Source organism: Prinia subflava, chromosome Z (genome assembly GCF_021018805.1).
Source record: "Prinia subflava isolate CZ2003 ecotype Zambia chromosome Z, Cam_Psub_1.2, whole genome shotgun sequence".
Lineage (NCBI taxonomy): Eukaryota > Metazoa > Chordata > Aves > Passeriformes > Cisticolidae > Prinia > Prinia subflava.
In genome coordinates this window covers 67,649,925-67,674,171 of record NC_086283.1, presented here as the reverse complement: position 1 = coordinate 67,674,171, position 24,247 = coordinate 67,649,925, and the positions used below count along the sequence as shown (strand labels likewise).

At 37.3% G+C, this 24,247-nt stretch overlaps 1 protein-coding gene across 4 annotated transcripts in view; it reads right to left on the bottom strand.

Annotated features, from left to right (window-relative positions):
* ZNF608 (zinc finger protein 608) overlaps window positions 1–24,247 on the bottom strand; it is an 83,175-nt gene that overhangs the window by 33,067 nt on the left and 25,861 nt on the right. For all 4 annotated transcript variants that reach the window (XM_063422682.1, XM_063422681.1, XM_063422685.1 and 1 more), the window contains exon 3: window positions 11,999–12,254. In XM_063422682.1, the coding sequence (XP_063278752.1) occupies window positions 11,999–12,254 (256 nt within the window). The remainder of the gene's footprint in view (window positions 1–11,998; window positions 12,255–24,247) is intronic.

Below are 24,247 nucleotides of genomic sequence, written 5' to 3'. Positions count from 1 at the left end.
AATAAAATCAAATTGCTCCTTCTGTAACTAATTTTCAGAACTCCCAAAAAAACCCAACTTCAATGATACAATTTTAATAACTCAGAACACCTTACAACTATCAGTAAACCTTGTTAGCACTGTGTAATGTAGACCAATAGCTCAGAAAGGGGTACTGAGACAAGAAGAGTTCTCTCCTCCCCAGCAATGAAAAGGTGCTGTGCCATGCCAATACTGCTGATCACAAAAGTGACCTCTTGGCCCTTCTAGCAAAGGGTGCCCTCCGGCAGACCAACGTGGCCAAATCGTGGTGCAGTGAGTGTTACACCCTCCTGTACATCAGCTCCTGCCCTCTGCTTGAGGCTATAGACCTAGAAACAGGCAAGGTACAAATAAATGTGTGCCAGATCCTTGGTCATCTGCAATCACAGCATTAATGTAAATGAAACTAGTGCTGCTTTAGGCAGGTCTGTGAACTTGCTGGCACTGGGAGCACGCACAATCCCGCTGCTGCCTGTGCTAAACCAGAGGCAACCTACACAGATCAACTGGCTGAGCAGCTGAGGTCAACAATGCCTTCAGCTATTTGTCTGCTGGAGCCCTGACAAGTGATTTTCATTTTATGGCAATGTACCATGTCAAAATCATTACTTTTTCCTTTTAATCTTTAATTTATAAATTAAAAAGCCGTCGTAAAAACTTGCACAGCTTTTTTCTGTCTACCACTGGAATGGTACACAGTAATTAATATACTACAGGTTTCTACTTCACAGATTAAAAAATAATTTGACTAGGAGCACTTTCAACAGCTGCCCATAAATCAGCCCACTCTCAAGAGTTCAACTCAAGAGTTATTGTGTCTATTGTGCATCTTAAGGTTCAAAGACAGATTATTCATGCATTCATTCATAGCCAAGAATGTATCCCAGCAATGAAATTTACCCTTCAAAGCTGACCCAAGCTTAACCACTGGATTGACTAAATAATTTAATTGCTCAATGATGTGCTATATCCCTCTACTGAAGATTGTCGTTTTGGTGAATTGAGCTAGTTTTAAACCAGTGGTATATTAATAGCACATACTCCAAAAGTGTAAGCAGCTGCTGCCCACCAACAATGCCAAAATGAATAACAGGAATGCAAACAAATCTCCTGGTGCACAGTTAGCTTTTTTTGCAGTACTTAAAAATTGTAGTGTTACAAAATTACTTCTGTGAAAGAAAGAGGCAGAAAATAGATGAAAGCAAAGCTGTTATTTACAGAGAGCCCCTAATAGCTGAGTAATGTTGCCAGTGCAAGAACATTAGTTCTGTCACCTCCTTTTCATACCCCACAATTTATTTTCCATTCTGTTTAAAAGGTTTTCTGCCACTAGATGCAATGATGAAAAGAACAGCCAGCATTCACCTCTCATATTACAAAGTCAAGAGTGCTGGAATAACTTTGCCTCACCTGTTAGGGTAAGCTAGCTGGTGCAGCTAAATCAGTCAACATTCCAGTCCTCTCCTAGCCACATTAAGCCAATGCATCTAGACTGAAGATTAAGGGGAAAGGAGACAATTACATTGTGTGTTACTGCCAAAGATGCAAAGACTCTAAATCTCCTTGAAGCTGAAAACAAATTAGCAGCTTTGCCCGCATCAAGCTGTCTGTCCAAATGGAGGCTTCTTTTCACAACAGCATTACTAACTGTGCTTCCCAAAGATAATGCTTTGGGGATACAAAAACATTTTCTCTAAGTTATTTCCTGTCACTTGCTTGTCTAGACCAACAGAATAATTTGTAATGCAAACACCACCTACTGCCTTGAAGCAAAACCAAGTACAGATTTACTCCTGCCCCTCAAGAGTCCCTACTCCCCCTCATTTATACTAATTTCATGTGCCACTTGTGTGGGCAGAATCAAAGTAAAAAGAAATAGCATTAGCCTATCCACTCATATTTTATATGAAAATGCATCAGCTAATAAATCTAGACCTCTGTGCTGCCTTTAATCTTCATCTGAGGAAGAAATTGACTGTCAGGTCTTGCAGAAGAACCTTCAGTGAGTATCATGAAATAAATTACAAAAATGTTATCCAACTTCATCCCCACTGTCAACAGGAAGGTGTTTGCAGGGGAGGTGCAGTCATTCAAAACCCATCTCAAGTCAGCTGGCACCTACAGCTTCCCTGTTCAGCAAGGGGCAGTAGCTTGGCACAACAGCACCATGGCTGAGGCCCACAGAAGTTTAGGTGCTGGAATAAGGAAAGTTCAAGAATCCAGTCTGTCCAGCTTTTGGGATACACACACACACACAAAAAAAAAAAAAAAAACCCAAAACCAAAAAACCCAAAAACAAACAAACAAAAAAATCTATATCTATGAGGCTGCTCTCAAGCAGGATGTACACACTGGCCAGAGAAAGCCTAAATGCTGAGGAGATCTCTCCAGCAACACTTCCATCACCAGCATTGCCACCTTTTCTCCCAGTGTGAAGTATGTCTGGACATTTTCCCAAATAAATCTGTTTTTAACCAGACTTGATTATGCAGTTTAATGAAAAATAAACTTCTATGTAATTATGTTTCAGACCCCAGGTCTTTCACTCCTGTCTGAAGCAGTCCACACCCTGAAAGAAATGGGGCCCAGATGGAGTTTGCAAAAAATTGATGAAGTTGAAAAATCTCAGAAATTGTAAGGGCTAAATTATTTTTCCACTTAAGAGTCACATGTGATTAAAAATGCTGGATTTTAAATTTTTATAAGACTATCACGGAATTTTTTCTTTCTTTCTTTCACGCAATAAGAGAAAAATGAAAGACTTTTTCAAACGTGCACAACTACATGGGGATGCCATTCTCTCTTCAGCATTCAGCAAAAATAATCTGATCTTTATTAAAGTAATGAACATTAGTAGCATCTACTATCCTTCCTTGTGGTTGTATCATGTCTAAATAAAGGTGTCAGCCCAGAAGTTGCTGGAACCTGGGAGCCTATTTTTTGATTTTTTTTTTAATTGATCAGTCTTGTAACCAGTGATTCTTCCTAGTCTGAAGCTACATGAAGTCTACCAACAGCTAGTGATTCTTTTGGATGAAACTGGACTGGATGCAAACAAACTTGTACTGCCTTCAATGTAAAAGGTGTGAGTGACATCTGAACAAAATCTCCAGGAAGCAATATTAATTTGTTGCAAAACTTTCTCCACAGAACCCAAAGTCTTAACTTTTAGGACTTTCAGAAAATTGTAGAGAATAACCTATAAGGTAAGCTTCTTTTTAAAATCTGTAACACGCTGGAAGTAATGCTGTGCTAAAAGCTGACATCAGTTTCTCTCTTCCCTAAGGAAAACAGCTCCTTTAGTGAAACCTGAGACTCTTCTTACTGTTTCTAAATCCCAGCTAGCCTCAGGGCTTTCAAAGATCCACAAAAGCCAGCTCAATATAAATGCAAGGTTAAGAAGTACAGGTTCGGTCAATGCAGGGGAAAGTAAACAGGCACTAAAACATAATTACTTGCTTCAACCTACTTAAATGAAGAAGTTTTAAGTGATGGCAGAAAAAACCCCACCGCTAGATTAATTGAAAATTGATTTGGAACTACCCCCGCTTGAAACTGATTTTCCACAACACTTATCCTCAGTGTTAGGGACTGGCTACAGAATTGCCATCTCCTGACAACTAATGTCAGTTCCATTTTATTAATGGAGATTGTTATACTATTAGCTAAATTACTACAGAACTAGGAAATAGCCTGATCTGCCTCTAGCACTCAAATAGAAACAAGAAAACGGAAACAAAACAAAATCACTTAAATACACAAAGTACTGACCCAAGTGAGGGCCCAGTAAACATCCCAAATAAACTTAATTAACATCTTAAAACAGAAGGAAAAGAAAAAAGTAGGGGAAAGAAGGTGTTTAAGGGTTTTCTTAAATTTTCTTCTTTATCCTGATTAAATCTTTAACCAGGATGGTAAAAGATCTGTCTTTAAAAATTAATTCTACAGCCTTTTACTTCCACAGCTATATCCCCTTTAAATTCTACTAAGCTTTAAATTTATAACTAGTAAACACAAAATAGTACTAATTTTGATGGATGTATAAGTGTTTTGCTTTAGTTGATACTCCTTAAAAGAAAACAAAAAACAAAACAAAACAAAACCCCAACCAACAACAAACCCCCAAACCCAAATTAAAGCAAAGTGCTCTAATACTGGCCTTTTGTTTTCATCCCAGATGTTTCTAGGGGGTTTTATTACACTAAATTTCATGTCACTTGGGGATATAAAACGGATGAACTTCAATTGTGCTTTTCATTGCAACACTAGCTTCTGTAAAGAATCCAGACCTACTTTTTCAGACTAAATCAAGAAAGCTATTTCCCTTATGTTTTTTTTTATATATATATTCTTCTTCTCCCTCAACCTCTACATTTTCAACCTCTATATTTCCTGCCTCCCTCTTTTAGAACAAAAACATAAGCAGTAAATCTTTTATTAACCCTGAAGGTCAAAGGCCTCTTCACTGTTCAAAATTTTTAATCTGAGTTTTTCCTTCTCTTTTTTGGATTGCTACTTGCCACCAAAAATTCCAGATTAGTAGCTGGTTACTACTACATCGGTAGCAACACGAAAGTATTACAAATATGCCTCAGGATATCAAAATACAAGTGTCTACTATTTCTTTAAAACATGAAAACCTTCTTGTTAGGCCAACCACTGATCTTATACTGGAAAGTTAGTCTCGATGCCAAAAGCAGCTTTTCATGATGCAGCCTCAAACAGTAAAAAATTATTATTTTTTTAAATTTGTATTAATCTGTGTTAGTAAAAACATATAGTCTTATCTTACCAATTGAGAGAATCTCTCGTTCACCACAGCACAAAATTGGCACTGATTAGGAGTGCAGCAAAACTGGAATACAACAGCTTGTCCTAACTATTTAAACTACATATAAAATTAATACTGACCATCTTTAAACAGAGAACATCTTTAAATAAGTGGATTAATTCCTAAAGCACACCAACTAAAGATGCCCTTTCAGCTGTGCTTTCATTCCCTACTCCAATGGTATTTATTTAGTCAGGAAACACTTGGATTCACACACACTTCATTAGCAGTCATCCCTCCCCCTGCTATCTACAAATCTAAACATCACATGTTCCAAGTATTTTGTACTGGAACAGTCTCATTTCTAAGCAATCTGCTACTGAGATTTTGCTTTTGAGCAATAAATGCTGAAAACTGTTGCTTTTCTTGCAGCAACTCCTTCAGTGTTCATAACCTCACTGCTTGAGCAGGCTCAGTTTCACATTCAAATAGCTCCAAGCAAATGTTTCCAATCTCAATTATCCTCTTTCCTTTTTCTAGGCACCCTCCCTACCCCCATATGCTTGTTTGTAAAACGGATAATTTTCTATGTATGTAGAAGCAGCGCAGGGAGTCTTCCTCTGTAGGAGTCTGGTAATATGCAGAGTTTTATGTAAGCAAAACTGTCTGGAATTTGTTAAGTTTTTTCATTCCCTGCTTTGGGTTATACCATGAGAATTAGACCCAGATTCTCACTCAGTTGGAATATGTGGCCAGGTCCCTTTAGATAAGCCACCTCTTGGTACCCAGGGTAAATAAGACACTTCTGATGTTTTTGGTCAGTTATTGTGACTGTATTGTGGTTACAGTTTGCTTAGCATTACATCAGTATCATAAGAGTGAACCAACAGGAGAAGCACTAGGCAGTAAAGAAATCACACATTCCTCCATGCAACAGAGGCGTATAGCCTCTCTAAACAAGTCTGTAGGACTAACACTGGCTAGACCCTGTGGGGTGTTTATGTTCAAGGAGGAATGCTGGCATTTAAATACCACATTTAACCAATAACACCACGAATTTCCTAAGTGCTTTTCTTCCAGTGTTGGTCTGCAGTCTTCAAAAATCTGAAGCGATGGTATTGGGAAGGAAAGGGTGATGAGCTAGCATAACTTCTCTGCTGCACTAAGCCTTCTGAGGTTCTGCTTTTACCTCTTTTTTTTTTTCCTTTTACAGATCTGCACTAAACTGTGGTGATTTACACCACCTATACAAACAGCTTCAAACATCAATTTATGTTTTTATGAATGACTAATTGAAATTTTTGGGAAAAGGAGTTCTTTGCAACAGAATCAAAATTAAAACTCAGAAAAGGCAAGATATCTCCCATCTCCCTTCCTCTGCCAGCAGAGACCATCCATAACCTATTTTGAATTTCTGCTTCACTAATGTTTATACTGACATGATTTATGTACTGTTTGCTGAGAACAAAGAGCCTGCAAAGTTTTGGTTACTGTGACCCAGCTGATTCAGGGCAACTCACGGAAGCCACATCACAACCATGTGCACCTGGTTCATGGAGGCAGTCCCAATGGTTTAAAACCAAATGAGGGGCTTCTGTGGATACTCTAAAATTACTATTTGCTTCATTTGTTTTAGATGAAAATGGTATAAAACCGGCTACAAGTAATAGGCACTCCTTGGCTCTAACACTGGCCAGCACTTTATGTTTCAAGGAAATTCACAAGAAACAGTGCAAGAGCCAGTTAGAGGTCAATGCCAGAACTTATGTCCCTAAACAAGTGCATACTCTGATAAGGTCAGGCAAACAGCTGAGGTGATCAAAATGGCCCCTTCCTACATGAAAAACCTTGGTTTAACTACCAATCCATCTTGTAGTATGAATTGTACAACTATTAAAACTTGTTTCAGACAGTCTGTGCACATTCCAGATTCCTTCTGTAAAGTAGGTAGAGCTCCCACAAACCACAAACATTTTTATGCAAGAATGTGGCTTTCTATTGTGAGATGCAGAGCATATCACTTCCGCTACAAATTTCTATGTAACACATAATATGTGTTAGACTCCAAGTGCCTGAGATAATACAATGAGACAGCTGAAGTCTACAAAAAAATCACATATTTAATGGTTCCTTAAATCCACTGATTTACTGGGTCTGGCATCATATACAGTAGAAAGAGCAAAAACTAAACATAATATGTAAAATATAAATACATGTAAAGGCTTTTTCCTGACAGATGGCATTTTGGGAGCGGGTGATGTTCATACTGGGTCAGCAGACAACCCATGCAGCAGGAGAAAACAGCTGGATTTGAGGTGTTCTGTTAATGTAGCTAGCCAAAAAACCCTACTATCTTCACAAACCACTTCTCTGTAACATGGACATAATAAAGCCTGATTTTTGAGCAGTGGTTATCTTTATGCTTCTGTCATATAAACGCACAATTCTTAACTAAATGTGGTTAACACTACCCAAGCTCTGTACCCAGGAAGTCAATGGTCTACATAACACAGGAATATAAATGCACCTAGTCTAAAAGCAAACCTGTTTTTTACAACTGTATCACTTGGTTTAATACAGCATATTACCTCTCTCAATAAACCTTGCTTGAGCTCAAGACAACAGTGTGACTTAACATTTCTCTAAATTTCTACGAATTGTTGTAATGTTATTTGATAAAAATCTCCAATTTCTACATTTATTTCCTTAATTATTTGACATGGCTTTCAGCATTAGAAGTTTCATTGTTTCATCATGTCTTTGTATTTGTGAAGGTAAGAAAATGTGGTTGTTAAACCACAAAAATTGTAACAGTAATAACAGGCAGCCAGACTACTACTTCTTCTAATTCTATTTCTGTTGACACATACACACCCTTAGTTACACACACATGTACATACACATATCTAACCAAAGGTATTTTAAACAAACTGTTTTTTTAAAGTAGTCTGCAAAACTAAGACCACATAGTAAGTCAGAGAGGAATCCACATTAGTTCTGTGCAACAGATAACATTTTCAAAGCAAACTATGCATATTACTTGCTAAAGTGGCAGGCTGGAAAACGCTATACACAACAAATACCAGCATACCTCTTTGTCATCTAAGCCTTCTCCTTTCTACTTATTTTCTCTAAAAATTCTGCAAGATAGTGTCAGAACTGATGTTATGATAAATTTGGAACACCCTTGAAAAGATACCATCAGGATTCTGAGATCCAGCATATTCCTGTTTCCTCTATTTGGCGATCAGTCTCAAGTTATAAAGACCAACAAGCAAACCCTGATTAAAAACCACAACTCATTTCCCCATTATTTGTGACTGAACAACAGCAGGTTGCACCTGATCTGCACAAAGAGGAAGAATGTCACCACACGCAGACAGCTTGTTCTGCACACAAAGGCAGCAAGGGCTGTCTCCTACGTAGTTTTAAGGAAAAGGAGACATCAGAACTACTGTTTCCCACCTAAAAGCAGACTCTACTACAAGATGCAGAACCAAAACCAGGACGTGACCCAGGGCAGCTGTGTGTGAGAATCTGAACAAAAATGCGAGCTCTAAGCAATTTAGAAAGTTGGTTGGTGGTTTCCATTTTTTCTGGGTCATTTTTATTTCCTCCAGGCAGTAAGAAGCAATTATTGCTTGCTTAGAAATTGTTTTCCCAGATGATAATCACACAATTTAGCAAGTACCTGATTCAAGATAAACTTTTTTCTCTATATAGCAATAGAGACTTTCAGCAGCTGCTTCCCAGAACATCAGAATAACAAACCAAACCAAAATATACACTCCAGTTAACACAACCAAGATGCTTCCTGTGAAGGATTTTTACTGCAGATAGCTTCTGATGTCAAATATCCACATCAGCTGCCAGTTTCAGGCTGACTTGCCCACGTACTTGTTTCTCTTTCCCACAGGGTAGCCTCAGACAGCCCCTTCAGTGCTCTGTTTCACAGCCATTGTCACCACTTTGCACACACTACCGAGTTACACTCAAACAAGGCTCTTATGCAGATGACAATGCCTATGGCATACATAGGTAGCAATTAAACACTACACAACTTAGTGGAGCAACTGAGAAATGCCCATGTGAGAACCAGCAGTCTCAGTCAATTGTAGGAGTAACCACCCATGGTTAATTACCACCCTCTGTAACTAAATAAATAGCACAGACTTCAGATGCCAGCTTCCCTCTACACCTCTGAAGATTAAAACACTCAGTGAAAAATGGTCTGATTCAGTAAATCAAGTCAACTAGATAGAGTGGTGTGGAAGTAAGGAAAAGAGCTGTAACAATGCCCTTTTTGATCTTTCAGAATTTTGTCTGAAATTCAGTGTTGTGTTTTTCCCTTGCCCCCCATCCTTGGAGTGTTTATCTTAAAAATATGACTCATAAGCCTGAACTTCATCATTTTTCTGACCCCAAATACCAAATGCAACAGAACGTGACAACTTTCTCAACATATATAAAGAAAACATATTATTTCAGATATGTCCATAATAGGAATTCTCCATATGTACCTTCTCTTTTATAAAGTATGTATTACATTTATGCTAATGAGTTCTGCCTATACTATTTGATTTTATGTTTCTCCACTCAGGCTACTATTCTTGTAATAACTGTGATTCTTTCTGTATTTGCATTCCCACAGCTGGTTGCTGCAGCACACCAAGGCTGCTCAGCAGCACATTTGGTTCCCATGAGTATGCAGCCAGCCTACAAAGCGCATCCTTATCACCTCACAACTCATTTTAGAGAGTGGCTAAGCTAGATACAAAATAATTCAAATACCTCAAAACACAAGCTAGGGTTAGAAATTTTCATACTTTCCTTAGCTTCTTCGAATTGTTTTATGTCAAGAAGCTATGGGACAGCCAGAGAAGTGTCAAGTTTGCATGTGTATTTTTATCAAGTTTTGGAAAGCAGTAAAGGGACTGAAAATTAAAGAAACACATGAAAATCACAAAAGAAACTTGTATGTCATCACGAACATCAAGACAGCTTTAGATGTGCCTAGTTACAAAGACTTCGGCTAGAGTAAGCTGGATTTACACCAGTTTAGGAAAGGTTGTGTTCTGCCCTAAAGTCAAAATCAGTACTCTAGAAAATGGGTATCTGATACTTTTTTTGCTATCAAAGGTAAAAAGAAAACCCATCTGTAAGCTGTTTCCTAGAATTTGGCAGAAATTGCTCCATGCAAGCTTCTATATAGCTGCTTTCATGAACATGTCATAAAGTCTGAAAACATGTAAATACTTACATGTGTGCTCCAAACATCAAAACCTAATTGCAAAAAAAAATTAAAAACTTAATTAAATTGCAAAAAAATAGGAACTAATTTTTCTTAGTACAGTGTTGATTGTGGGCTCTGGGATAAACCAGTCAAATTTGTATGATTTTCTTCAGTCAGCAGGGTCTGAAACACTCAAACACAAAGAGCATCACAATATGATGTCATATCAGCTATCTTCAGTCTCTTAATCTACACTCTAGCTATATTCCTAGAGTATTTTAGAATCCCATTTTATCTATATCTGTAGTCGCTCATAGCTGTAGTGTTCCCAAAGAGTGTTTGTAAATATATGAAAACAGGCACACTCATAGCAGTTTCACTCAAACATGCCAATCAGTGAATTGTTTCAGAAAATTGTTTTAGACAAACTAAGAAAAGGCTAAAGGAGTTAATTTGCATTAACTAACAAGAGTTTTTAAACCATTAGAGTGCTGAGATACTGCTAAATGGAATGTCACCCTGACCAGAATGCACTTTTTTTAATACTTCATTTCTGGTGCCAAACCTTCCACAAGGAAGGCCTCTTAAATTCAGTGGGGGTCAGAAGTTTAGTTTATTCAGCAAGAATAACACTGTTAACAGCTACTGCTCTTTCATGTCAACACAGTTAACACCCACACATTCCAACTCTGGTTAATACAGGCCAGCCAAGAAAGATTGGAGTTTCTAAGGGCAGTCATCTCTGCAGGGATATTTTAAAACAGAATTTATACTGTGCTTTAAAAACAATCTAAAAGGATCAATCTACCTTATGAATCTGCTGTAGACATACACAGAGAGAAAGATGGATGGATGAAAGCATACAAAAGCAAGTAAATCTGACTCTCTCTATTGATTTTTGAGAGGACAGCACAGAGCACTTTGGTGAGGTCTTATAGATCACTGCGAAGGACGAAATGCCATTGTGCACAGGGTCTGAAGCATGTCAGGATTTATAATGAAGTGATGCACTGCCATATTCTGTCATTATATCATTTTGTAAATAATCTTGTTTTCATTGTTGAGGAAGGTACGTCACTAAAAATTAAATAATCCTCAAAAGAAATACAAGAATTATTACAGGAAGATTTTCACACAACTATAAATGAAAACACCTGCTATTATTAAATGAAAAATGCATAAGTTTAGTGTACACATGCAGTATTTTTAGCAGGAGAAAGCTAGTATTTTAAAAATGAGCTTAGGAAATCCAAAATGGAAAAATCTGCATATCACAGCACAATCCTCTTCCCAGTTATTTAGTTCTAAATCATAGCAAATCAATGTTTACTGCTCCCCAAAGCTCTCCAGCACTCCTACTCAGACAAATGTCTTCAAAGGATATTAGAGAAATCAATCTGGTTTTGATAGCACTTCTTCACTACATGGAACACTTTTCTTCAAGGCTGAAAGCTTTCCTCTTAAAGCACATTTTAGATAACCAAAATACAAAAATAATCACATCAAAATGATTTTTTTGCAGAGTCTCTGGGGCTTCTATTGTTATGTAATGGTGACATTTCTTATCAGCTGAAATATTCAGCTTTCTAAGTTTTCATCTAAACTATTCATATATCTACTCCCATCACACAAACACCCCCTCATGAAGTACATTTAAATAGCACATTTATGCTATTCTATTAGCAATTTCATCATACACTTTTCTTAATAGAGAGAGAGAGGACACAGTTCTATTATTAGCTGGCATTACATGGTAGGTCATTTGGAAAACACAGTTCCTTTAAATAATAGAAAGATTTGCCATTTGTTTTTAAATTAAAAGCTCACTAGCTGAACTGTAAAGCTGTGACTATCATAGTATATAAGGGTTTTCCAACAGACTAGCAAGCCTTTAGCTAGCACCCAGGCAGATACAGCACGTATCCCCTTGTCCACACATTCAGAGACAAACCTAATGGAAAAAAACAATTTACCTTCTTCAGTTTCATGCCACACAATTCCTTCCAAGTTCACGCTGGTCCCAGGCTCACAGGGTCCAAGGCATTCGGGTTCTGTTACTACTCCAACCTCGCAGGTATTTACACCCACTGAACGCGTCCGTACCAAAAGCTGCTCGACTGGTGCTGCAATATTGGATGAAGATGGGGAAAAGTAGGAAGGCAGAATCTGAGGTGTGATACTGCTGGAAATCGGAGGTGGAGGTGCAGGCACTGTAAACAGGGGATCAACCTGAAAACAACAGACAAACTTACTATAATGGTGCTGTGAGAGTTAAAAACATAAAAAATAAAAACAAAACAAAATAACATAAATAACATAGCAAACATAACATAACATAACATAACATAACATAACATAACATAACATAACATAACATAACATAACATAACATAACATAACATAACATAACATAACATAACATAACATAACATAACATAACATACATAATTTTTTAAAAAAGTAAATGCAGTTTGCCAAGACTGCGTTTCTTTAGGTAAGGATTTAGTGTATCATAGGTAATTTCATTCTTAGGAGTTAAAATTTTTTTACATTAGCCCAAATGCTGCACATGAAAAATCAAGTATAAAAACATCTATCATACATGCTTAACAAGGCAACTTGCTAAGTTTCTACTAGACTATTCCCTGCTGTCATAGACTGTTAGTATGAAGTAATAATAAGTTTTTAAAACAAGGATTGAGTTTACTTTTTTCTTGGCAGTGACAGAGACTGAATTGTGGATGGAAATTAATTTTGTGAACTGGGAACTTCATGGTCTGTTTAAAGAAAAACATTTATAAAGATGGGTACAAAGACACAAATGCTATTCTTTCATGTGTATCATAGAGAAATTAATAGTTTAAAGAATTCTAATATCCACATGGCAGCAAAGACAATCTCTTGTCCTCCAAGCATTTAAAATACATTAGGATGACCCACCTTATACCTTAAAGATAGCATTTAGATCTTCCTGCTTGGAATAACAGAGAGAATTGAGCCAAACCATCTAATTTCTCAGGGTTTCTAAAATGCATTTAGAAGAACACATCTAGCCAGACAACCAGTCTGAATAGAAGACAATTCACAGAGACAATATCAACATAGAGCTCAAGAAGTTATCTCTCCCATATGACTTCCAATCTGCTCAGTGGCAGATTTTCTGCATAAAGATTTGGCTGAGGGTTTTCAATATTTCACTTTGGCTCTAAGGTCCCTTGTCCCATAAAAGACAGCTAGATAAGGATGTGAGTGTACCCAGTCAACTAGCTAAACTGCCTGGAACTCATGTTCATGTGGGCCATTGGATCACAGATATCACAAAAAGAAATCACTCTTCAAGCTAATGATTTTTTTAAAAGCGCTGCTTTGTAGCTGCATTGAAATAGATGACCAAATGTCTTCAAGACTATGCTGTTTTTAATTTTGGATCTCATAAGACTCAACAGGAAAGACATAATGACTCACTACACATCACCCAGGTTTTGCTCAAATGTATCTTAACATATATCAAAGTTAATTTTGCCTTCTTGTAATGCAAAATGGGGATACAAAGAAAAGAACAGACTAAAAGGTATTACACGTATCATAGATCAGATCACTTCCTCAAATGGACACTTTTCATAAAGAGAAAACAAAATGACAAATTAGGAGGAACTTTTTAAAAATTGTAACAATTGTTACTATTGGCCTTCCTAACAATTCTGATGTTTTTAGCATTATCATAGTAGATGCAAACTGACAGCCAAGGCTTTTAATCTTGTGTACTAAATAACTTTCAATAATTTTTTAAAAATGTTTTGCATGATCTTTTGTATGACCAGACTGGATTCTGATCTCAATTACATTAGAGCTAAGCAGGAGAGGGGAAGGACCTATAACCACAATCTTCTCCAAAGCATTCCTCATTTAGAGGGGGTTCTTTCTATTGAGAATGAAATCTTCAGGTTAGAGGTAAGTAAAAACACAAACAAACAAACCCAATAAACCAATTAAAAAACCAGAACAAACAAACGAAAACCAAAAATCACCCAAACAAAAAACCACAATCAATAAACCACAAAACCCCCCGCACCACCAAAACCAAAGCAAAACATAAATACCAATGGCATCCCTAGGGAGTAAAAACCTACTAATACCATCAAAATTCTACTGGTTGCAGCAGAGTTCCTGTGGCATAGAACAGTGCACTCAAGCAATGATGTCTTTTCTATTTATGCCAGCAGAGCTGCAGAGTTAAAGCACAGGCAGAAAGCTTTGCAGAGCAGACTTGAATGCGCACAGGAAAGCCAAATACCAACTGACCCCCAGCAGCAGCTGTTCCTTGCAGTGTCTAATAGCACACATCACACAAGACCATAGCTGTGTGTGCTGTGCGTGGGGAACTCCTGCTGCCTGGTGCCAAGTCGAGGCACATGGTTGGATGGCACAGAGCCCTGCTCCCAGGCACTGCCTGTGTAATGGTGCTCTGCCAGTGAAACGGGGTCAGCGTGTACACCAGGCATAATTTAGGGGTTCTTAACAAACCTTACTTCCAAACTAGAAGACAACCAGGGTCACTAACTGGCAGGTAAATGGAGCCTAGCACTTTGGAAAAGCTAAGCCACATCCCATTATAAACCCAAAAATGCTGATGAAGAGCCTGCTTTATAGTTTACATGGTGTTCTGTAAAGCTGTGCAAAACCTCCTACTACACACGCAACATCATTCTTCTGTAACGTAGACTCATCACAAAACCAGAGCAAGAAAAATCCAAAGTGTTTTCTGTGATCATACTAAACTAGCCAATGTTCTAAATGAATGTAGGCTAAATTGGCAAATGTGTTTTCCATTTCTGAGTATTATAAACAGTGAGAGGGAGCTAACGAAAGCATGGATCTGACAGTGTATCCTATCAATTTCTTCATTACAAATATTTGTGCTCAGTTCTGCTTTATTTAGACCTGCTAATAAATGTTCATGTTTTCCACCAGAAACGTTCAACTCAAGATAAGGCCAAATAGGGATGCTGGCAATAAATGAGGCTGTTTCTCTGTGAATTAGAACACTAAAACTTTGGCTGAGAAATAAGTGGATACTTACTGTCACTGAGGTACATGTTCATTGCACAAGTGTGACCTTAGTCACAAGAAAAAAAATATACTAAGCCTAAACATTGCTCCAGATTTCCATGTTTTAAAATTATCCCATCTTGTTTGATAATCATTACAGCACTGCAAAGTGGTGGTTCTTAGAGATCATTGTGGTGACACAACTGTTTTCATGAATTCTCCAAAGGGCACTGATGTAAGCTATTAGAGGCAACAAGAGGCAGGAAGGCCGCCATCTCCAGTGGAAAAAAAGGCACATAAGACTAACATCTGGTGGTGGCAGTCTGTCAAACTGAGGAAAGTTTATGTCAAGAACAGATGCTCTGCAGTTTCTCACTGTTATTTTTTCATTATTATTGCCAGGTGTTGGCGCATACTGAGCAGTAGCCTTGCTGTTTATCACAAAAGAGATTCCAATATGAGATTGAAAATCTGAATCTGAAGAAGGTTATTTACATAGATGCTCTCTTTAGACACACAATCAAAGGAGTACAAGAAGACAGAAATATTCAAGCAATATTTTCTTCACCTAATTCCAAGAGCTTTTAAAAGCTGATTGGTGACAAAGGCTACAAAGCTGCAGTGTTATTCATGGCAGTTTTCCACTGCCAAGTGTTTGATCGTATCAGGGAGCTATGATGCTTAGTAGCAGAAAGCTCACAGAAAATGAAGACCTCCTGCCAAGTAATGTAGTTACTGCTCCACGGAGAAATCCTTTATCTGAACATTTATTTACCAAAAAAAAAGACAAGGAAAAAAAAAAAAAAGAAAACAACCGACCACCAAAAAAAACCCAACAAAACAGCAAAACAGTCTGTTTTGGTAGCTGCATAACATTCATCAGTAGGAGGAAGCACACATGGAAGACAAAGGAAATATATCAACAAGAAATAGGGAAGACTTTTCAATAAGCGAAGTTGCCATTCAGTTACTCGGGCACTTTACATCCTGGAATCAAGTTCTGTGTATCAAAACCTTCCTGATTTAATGAACGTGCGTCTTTGAGGATATATCTCAACGATAACATAGCCTACCTACCTAAGACCAAAGTAGGTCATACAGTACTGCAGTGTCATCCACCAGGTGATTTTGAAATGTACATGCCAAAAGCCATTTAATCCATCTACACCGCCAGGAGAAAGGCAGAGGAGCAGGTTTCAGGCTAAGTATAAGCTGTTCCCAGAAAGCACTGCTTTTTAAATGGAGATAGAAAGAAAAATCTACTGTAAGCATTCCCAGTGGGAATGTCTGCCCTAATAGAAAGAATGTGAAAAGAAGATCTGAATCGTATTATAGGATCTAACTAAAAAACCAAGCCTGGCCCTTTGCAAACCTAAAACCTAAATCCTCCCTTCTAAAAGACAGCAACATAAAGACAGAAAGGACTAAGAAACTTCTAACCTTGAAAATTACAGTAGCAAGCTCTTTAGAGTTATGAATTAATACTTCACAGAATCACTGTGTCTGGAAAGGAAAACAGTAAATAAAGGAATTCAGCCCTATCTGGAAGTTTTGAATCCTACAAATGTCTTTCTTTAGATTTTACACTGAAAAGGAGACTACATTGTTTATACATAAAGTACACTTGCCTCTATCTTAATTTTCTAAAGTAACAGTGACCCCAGAAGACCTTCTTTTAATCTCATGCACAGCATCATAAATCAGAAGTGATTTTAATGAAATTAACTGCTTTGGAAGAGAACAAATATGGGAGAATGACAGGAGAAAAACGTCTGTGTGCTCAGAAGTATGTCTGCACTTCCAGATATCTCACCAATATTTAACTCTCCTCTTGCTACAAACCTTGCCTCACAAAGAATTAACATATCCAAAACCTAAAGCTATTCCTTCATATTCTACCATGTAACAGGAATTACCACCATGAAGAATCTTCATTTTGTCTAAAAGATCCCATTTTAATCTCAGTTAACTATTTCTTGCCTATAAATCACATCAGAGGCCAACTCAGAAGCATTGTGACATCATGCTTAACAGAACTGATATTTTGGGGTTTTTTTCAAGTACTCTGCATCAAATTATTGGGGAAAAAAAAGGTCAGTGCCATAAAGGACAGCATAGAAAAAAAGAAATACTGTAAGACATGGATGTAGAAAGGAATTTCTGCCATAGGACAGGCATCTATTACATATTTTACATATATTACATTCAAAGCTCAGGAAGGTCAGAGGTACTACGAAAATTACTTGTTTTGGTGAACTTGAGAATCACAAGACCTTAAATATAAAAGAATGACAAAGGTGATTCAAACTGCCTAAATTTCATCCAAATTTCACACTTTGAATCCTTTGTTTGAAAAATAATATTTTTCTTTAAAAATGTTTGTGCTTTACAAATATTTTACTATGAACAAGAAACCTGATGCGTAATTGCATTGAACTGAATAATACAAGTAGCATCTACTTGCAGTTTCCAAGTATTTCCTACTCTCAAAATTAACTTCTCCACTTCAATCAACTGAGTAGTTGGAGAGAGCAAAAAGACATTAACAGAACTGACACTTTTTTTCCTAGTAAAGAGGCAAATCACTCACATCTGGGAGGATTTAAATATTCTGAACAGTTGCTATTAAGCAAAAAAAAAAAAAAAAAAAAATCCACTTAAAAGCCTTACAGTGCTATTAAGCTTTCAATATAGGGATCACGGAAAAAAAAGTCCCCCTTGTACCAAAGATATTCTTTGCCACTCACATCAGCTGCATTAACTAGCACACAGAGTTCTGCAAACTCATCTTTTAACAGTGGCATGTTCTTTTTATATGGTGACCTCCAGACAGCCTCAGACCTTATGTGACTATATGACATTATGGATCTGCAGCACCTCCACAGACATGATAATGCTAGTATTTTATTTTTAGATCAGTATTAATGAAGACTATGGTGAAAAGTTAAAGTTCTGAGCAGGGTCTAACACAGCACAACAGTGCTGAACAACAGGCAAGGAAACTTCTTTGTCCTCTCTTGGATCTCTTATTCTAGCTCAGATGAGTGGGATTTCCCAAGTCATTCATCCATTTTACTGGGTGAGAAACATTAGCATTTGACAGCTGTCAGTGATACCCTTTTGCCAAGGCTGCATCTGTGAAAAATTGTATGTCAACTCTAATGCTTGGCAGAGATCTGGGAGGATGCCCAGATCACCACCTGCAAATTTCCTGTAGAGGCATTTCTCCTCATTCAGCCTAGGTAAATCACATTCGTGGAGATAATTGTCTCTAGAACACCTTACAGCATTGAATCTTCATTTCTCTTGGTCAATCTGCACTTCCAAACTTTTCTTCAGTCAGCCACTAAGCTCTGCTAAGCTTTAGTACAAAATGAACAAGTAGTAAAATTCATTCAAGATACATATCTGCTGTGTAACGAGGTATACTATTCCACATTCAAGAAAGGAATTATTCTGAATAGTCAAGGAAGAAATTTCTCTGTATTGTCTGGGGCTGGATAGAAACTGCATAATGATGTCCAGTATCTGTCAGTGTCATCCAACTGAATATGGTAAAACACAAGGCGTGTTCACTTGCTGGTGAGGGTTAGATACTGCTTCGTGTATGAGCCTTTAGAAGCTTTTCATTTTAACAATAACAATCACTTCTTTTTATTCAGAAATTTCTCAACCTCTTAGGGTTCTGAGCCTGAAAACAGACACGGTATTTGCTTACATAGGTCTTTCAGCATTATAAATAAATATTATCCTCAGTTTTCCTGTGTTTATTTCTAATACATGTGAGACTTTTACCTAGGAAAGAAAATATGGTTGCTCTGTGTAAGATCAAGGCTCCAACAGACCAAGGAAAATTTTCTCATTCTCAATTGCATATAGAAAGAGAATGTTTAATTTGGTTGCATCATCCTTTAACTGCTCCACTGCAAATTTTCATTCTTTATATCCAAACAAATCATGGCTCTACGACTCCAAAGCAGAAGTTTTCCACTTCCAGAAGAGTTTCAGTTACTTGATGATGTGACCATAGTCTGGTGGAAGAGCTGCCATTTCAGCCATTCTGGAGTACAGAAGACATTTAATAAAACATTGTGAGTTTTTCCAGGACTCCAGTAATATTGCCACAATAAAGTGGCAATAAAACTCAGAAAAGAAATGGCTTCTTTGTACTTTTTTGACTTCATGCATGTCAATAGCCCACTGTTGCCTTTTACCCATTTGCTGACCATTCACTTTGCGGGTGCAAAGTTGCACACATTATGACTGAGGCTGTTGCTTCCTAAGTCAATAAATTTTTGTTAAGAAAATTTGTTGAAATTAAATATTTGTCTTCCAAAAGGTTGTGAGGGACCTTCTCTAGTCCTCAGGAAGAGAACTGAAGTTCCTTGATGGCCTATGTATACCAAAAGCTTTAATGGGCCTGACTACATTCTTACAGATGGTATTTTTTGCATGTTCTGAAAATTGAGCATTTGACCCCCATATTTATGTGATAAATATGGCCCCATATTTATTAGTGTCTACAGACCCTAAAATTTTTAATTTAAAAAGCCCTTAGGCCTTTTAGGCAAGACATGTGGGTCTTTGACAAATATATCCCCATATGATTGTCTTAGAGGTGTCCTTGTTCTTTTGGATAGTATTTAGGAGCCGTGTCAGTTAAAGTTCTTTCTGTATTACTTAGACCTTAAATATATCAACTATAAACACTCCTAAGCATACGGTATTTTGTCCTAGCTTTATTTAAAGAAGAAGACAGTATTATTACTTTCAGAAATGGGACATAAACATTCATGATTATTTAGCAAGTCACTAAAGGAAAAACTTCTAAAATGATCTTTCAGCTTTCCTTTTCCCTGTGATAGTTCAACTGAAAAAAGAGCTGAAGCATTATTGTTTAACTCTCCTTGAAATTACCCACTGTTGGATATCTAGTTAAAATCTTTGCTCTCAAATGAAGTTTGATGTATTTACAGTGTCTTCAGGAAAGACAATTTATGACAAGTCTTTTTTTTTTTTTTTTTTTTTTTTTTTTTTTTTTTTTTTTCCCTCCTAACAGATGTAAACTATCATTGGTATAAATCCAGGGTATGTCCACTGAACTATAATTGGGCAGCACCTGGACTGTAGTGGCTGTTTCAGCAGCGAGAAAAGTAGATAGCATTTCAAATAAGAGCTCTACACGAAATCCAAAAATAATACATGTACAGTAAAGAATTTTTTTAAAGGAAAATAATCTATGAGGGGAGGAAGCCACTTCTATCTGTTCCCTCCAAATTATTTTGCCAATTATGGTGCCAGTTTCTGACACAAAGTGTCCAATAAACCTTAACAATGAGACTGAAGGATTAATCTTACAGTATGAAGGCAAATACAAGAACCAGAGTCAGCAAGAAACACCTTTCAAAATTTTCTTACCGACTTGTCTCAACCCTGAGGCCATTCAGTTTGGGCAGAGAGAAGAAACCCAGATTTAATGTTAGTTCTTTTTTATGAGAGTATCTACCCTATCAGCACCCATGTTATCTGATTACAGGTTATCTAACAGACAGACAAATCTTGTCCTTTCAGTGGCTCATAATTCTGATCAAGTTGAGATCTCTGGTTTTATGTCCCTGTCTCAACATTTTTACCTACTGACTTTGCCTTTGTACCTTAAGATCCTCATTAGCATGCTTTCTAGGAACCCAAACACAAGACAAAAATTTGTATTTGAAGAGTTTTAATAAGTATTTTTCATTCCTTCCTGCTGAAAAAGAAGGGAGGCATGCAAAGGACCCAATTTCATCCAGAAAAATCCCAGACTCCATTGTTGAAATGCCTTGTGTTTCCATATTTCTTCTCTTACACTCTCACAGACTATTTTTATAGTGTAACAACATGATCAACGTGTACTACAAATGAAGTTCTCTTTCTGTTCAAATAAAGGAAAAGAAATCAACAGTCCAAGTATTCCACTTTTCATGTGTTATATTCTTCAGTTACTCACACCTTCTAGGATGATCTGCCCTAACTGTGCATATCCTTTCTATGCTACCCACTGCAGAATAAGCTTAGACAAAAACAAACAGAAAGAAACATTTTTTAGTGCTTGGTAGAAATTCAAATATCTTGTTCATAAAAATAAACCTAATCTGAGCTGTTACAAAATCATGAAATGGCTCTGGCAGTTGTATCAAACTATATAGACATGTACAGACCCTTTGAAGAAATGAAACTGCACTTTATCAAGTGTGATTTATAAGCAACACTGATTTAGCTGGGAGATAACACTGCTGTCTAATCATTAGTAGTCAGACAACAGCCATGTGAACACATCAATTATAGGCCACTGCCAAAAGCCCTTGAGATCCCAGAGATTAACAGCCAATCCTCTGTTTTACAAGCTCACATCAAAAAGAATATTAATAAGAGGAGGGGCGATGTGAAAGCTTGTTAGAGTAATTCACGCACTAAAACAAGGCATTTTTCCCTTTGCTCTGCCTTGAAGTGGTCCATGAAAAAAGCTGGCATTAGCTACAAAGCATGAAGCTGCCAATTTCTCAGAAAATGTTTTTCATTAACATATGTGAAGTTGTGAAAGGCTGGAAAAGCTCTATTTAATGGACAAAGGCGACAAGTTCTGTGTGTTCCTTTCCTGAATGTATCAACCCTGCAACTATTATTCAGATATATTGAAATGAACATCCGTACACAGAAGTGTTTGATGACTTTTCTCATCCTCAAAATCAGATGTATTTACCACTATATACAAATTAGCCAGACTTCAAGGCATGCATTTACTCTCTATTGCTAATGATTTTGAAAAACTGAAATAGTACCAACTCATTTTTCAGGTTTATCTGTGTCTTCAAACGTGTGGGGGGAAAAATCCACAATTATGCCTTTCTTATTGACTTCAGTGGAGTGTGGTTGACTAGAGGTTTACTCTCCTTGCATATAAATGAATGGAAACAAGCCAAGAATGTAACTCCAAAGGGAACAGTTATTCCTCTGTACGAAAGTAAACATGCCTATAAAGATGGACCTCAAACAAGTTGTTGCTGACGTTTTAAATGCAGTACTTTTAGCTGGATGGTTTAGTCCCATCACTGCCATCCCTTTCTGGACTCTACTCAAGGGTCTAAAAGTAGGGGGGTATCACAGCATGGCTACAAACAACCTGAATCCAATCCTGCCAATACTGTGTATTTAAGGGAAGAGAGAATTTATTTGCAGGGATTTTCCAGAGCAACCTTTAAAAAACCTATCTCAGTTACTGCTGGTAATTAACCTCTGAGCAAAGAGGAAGCAAGAAGCAGGAACCTCTTCGACTCCTCACTGTCCCAGAGCCAGTAGCTTTAGGCACAGCTCCAGAATACATATTCTGTTCTGACATGAACCAGTTTTAAAAGTTCCCACTTTGCTGTGGCCTTCCAGACAATCATTCCCTTCATGTTTCTTACCTGGAGTACCACACATCTCATATCCTCCTTCAGGAACGCATACTGTTAGTCAAATTGACACAGCTAAGAGGGTCTTAACTACTCGAGGAAGCACACAAAGGCACCAAGTATGTTAAGCAACAGACTGATATTGTGGAACCCTCCTTTAGTAAACAGCTGGACTAAGGAGGTATCACTCTAGACTGTTTGTTCAGGCAGCCGTTGCAATGCTAGCTTCCACAGCTTTACTGCTCCAGGGATACCTGTAATGACAATTTTAGCTAAGGGTACAGTCCTGTATCTTGTAGGATCTGACCTAAATCCCACAACTCGTCTCATACGTTTGGTGGCATTCATCTTGACAGGTCAGCTCATTGTACAAGGTCCATGAGAAAGTGTGGCAGTGACAGCTCAGTCTGAAACCAGCTTCTGCAGAGGTGGAACCACAGCCTCCATGTGAGCCTTGCACCAAAGGTGACAGAACTCTCTCCTACAATCATTCTGTCAGCACATGCAGATGGCAACTGCAGCTAGAGAAATACAACATCCTAAACTCACTTGATTAAGCATTAATGAGCTTAATCACATAGCTTAATACTGTGTGTGAGTTCCCTTGTTCATTCAGGTTTATAATTATTTTCCCATAGCAAAAGCAATGTCTCAAACACAACAGGTTCGTAAAGATAGATCACCTGTAGCTTAATGGCTGACACAATTTTAGAAATACATTTTATCTTGTCCTAGATGTGCTTTTGGAATAGATCTGTTTTAAAAAATTATCTCTGGAAGATACCCAAAAAAGAACACCATGCTATGAGCCTCACCCTAAAGCATCTCAAGATTTTCATTTCAGTGAGTTCCCTCTTTCTGTCATTCCATGATATGATCTTGTAATTCAATTGCTTGAAAGCTTACTTGGGGAAACACTCATCAGGCAGACCTTGTCCAAAGTAGTAACTTTATAAGCACTGTATTAAAACAAGAAAGTGATTCAACCATTATATAACTGATAATGACAAAAAAAACCCTGATTCAAAGAAGTTAAATTTATTAAGAGGCCATGTTTCTGTTAAGCTCGCTGAGACAGTAAATTTGTTTTCCAGGTGCTCTCTAACACTTTTTTCAAATATCAAACGTTTTCAAATTTCAAAGAATGAACTAATATGAAATAATACCAAATGTTGAAGTTAATGCATCAAGTGACATGAGTTTAGTCTGACAGGAGTGGCCTCCTAGTATCAAAAGACACTGTTTACCTATTTTTAGACTCTTAAAAAAGAGGTCAAGACTTTCTAAATTTCCATCTCAAACACATCATTTTCAGAAAGCAATCCATCGGCAGTCTTTGTACAAAAATATGGGAATTTTCAGATGTCTCATACCAGATGATTAGATCTCTTAGATCATCACTGAAAATGCTAAGAGCATAAACAACTAACACAGCATCTGGATCTATAGGTTTCTACCAAAAAAGCAGACTTTAGGTTACTGCAATGACTCTTATATTGGCTTCTACTATGCCTCCTAAGTCACTACTAATAAACACAGGACAAAAGAACAAGTGAAAAGAAACCCTTTTATAAAGTGGAGGGCAGTACTTAAATCAATTAAGTTATTTTTGTAGCAGTCCTGTACAAAGTGTTCTGCAGATTCTGCATGGCACTACTCTCAAGAAGTGTCAAAACAGTATAGACAGGAGTGCTGTAAAACAGGGAATGCATTAGAATGGAATAATTGGATGACAGCCCT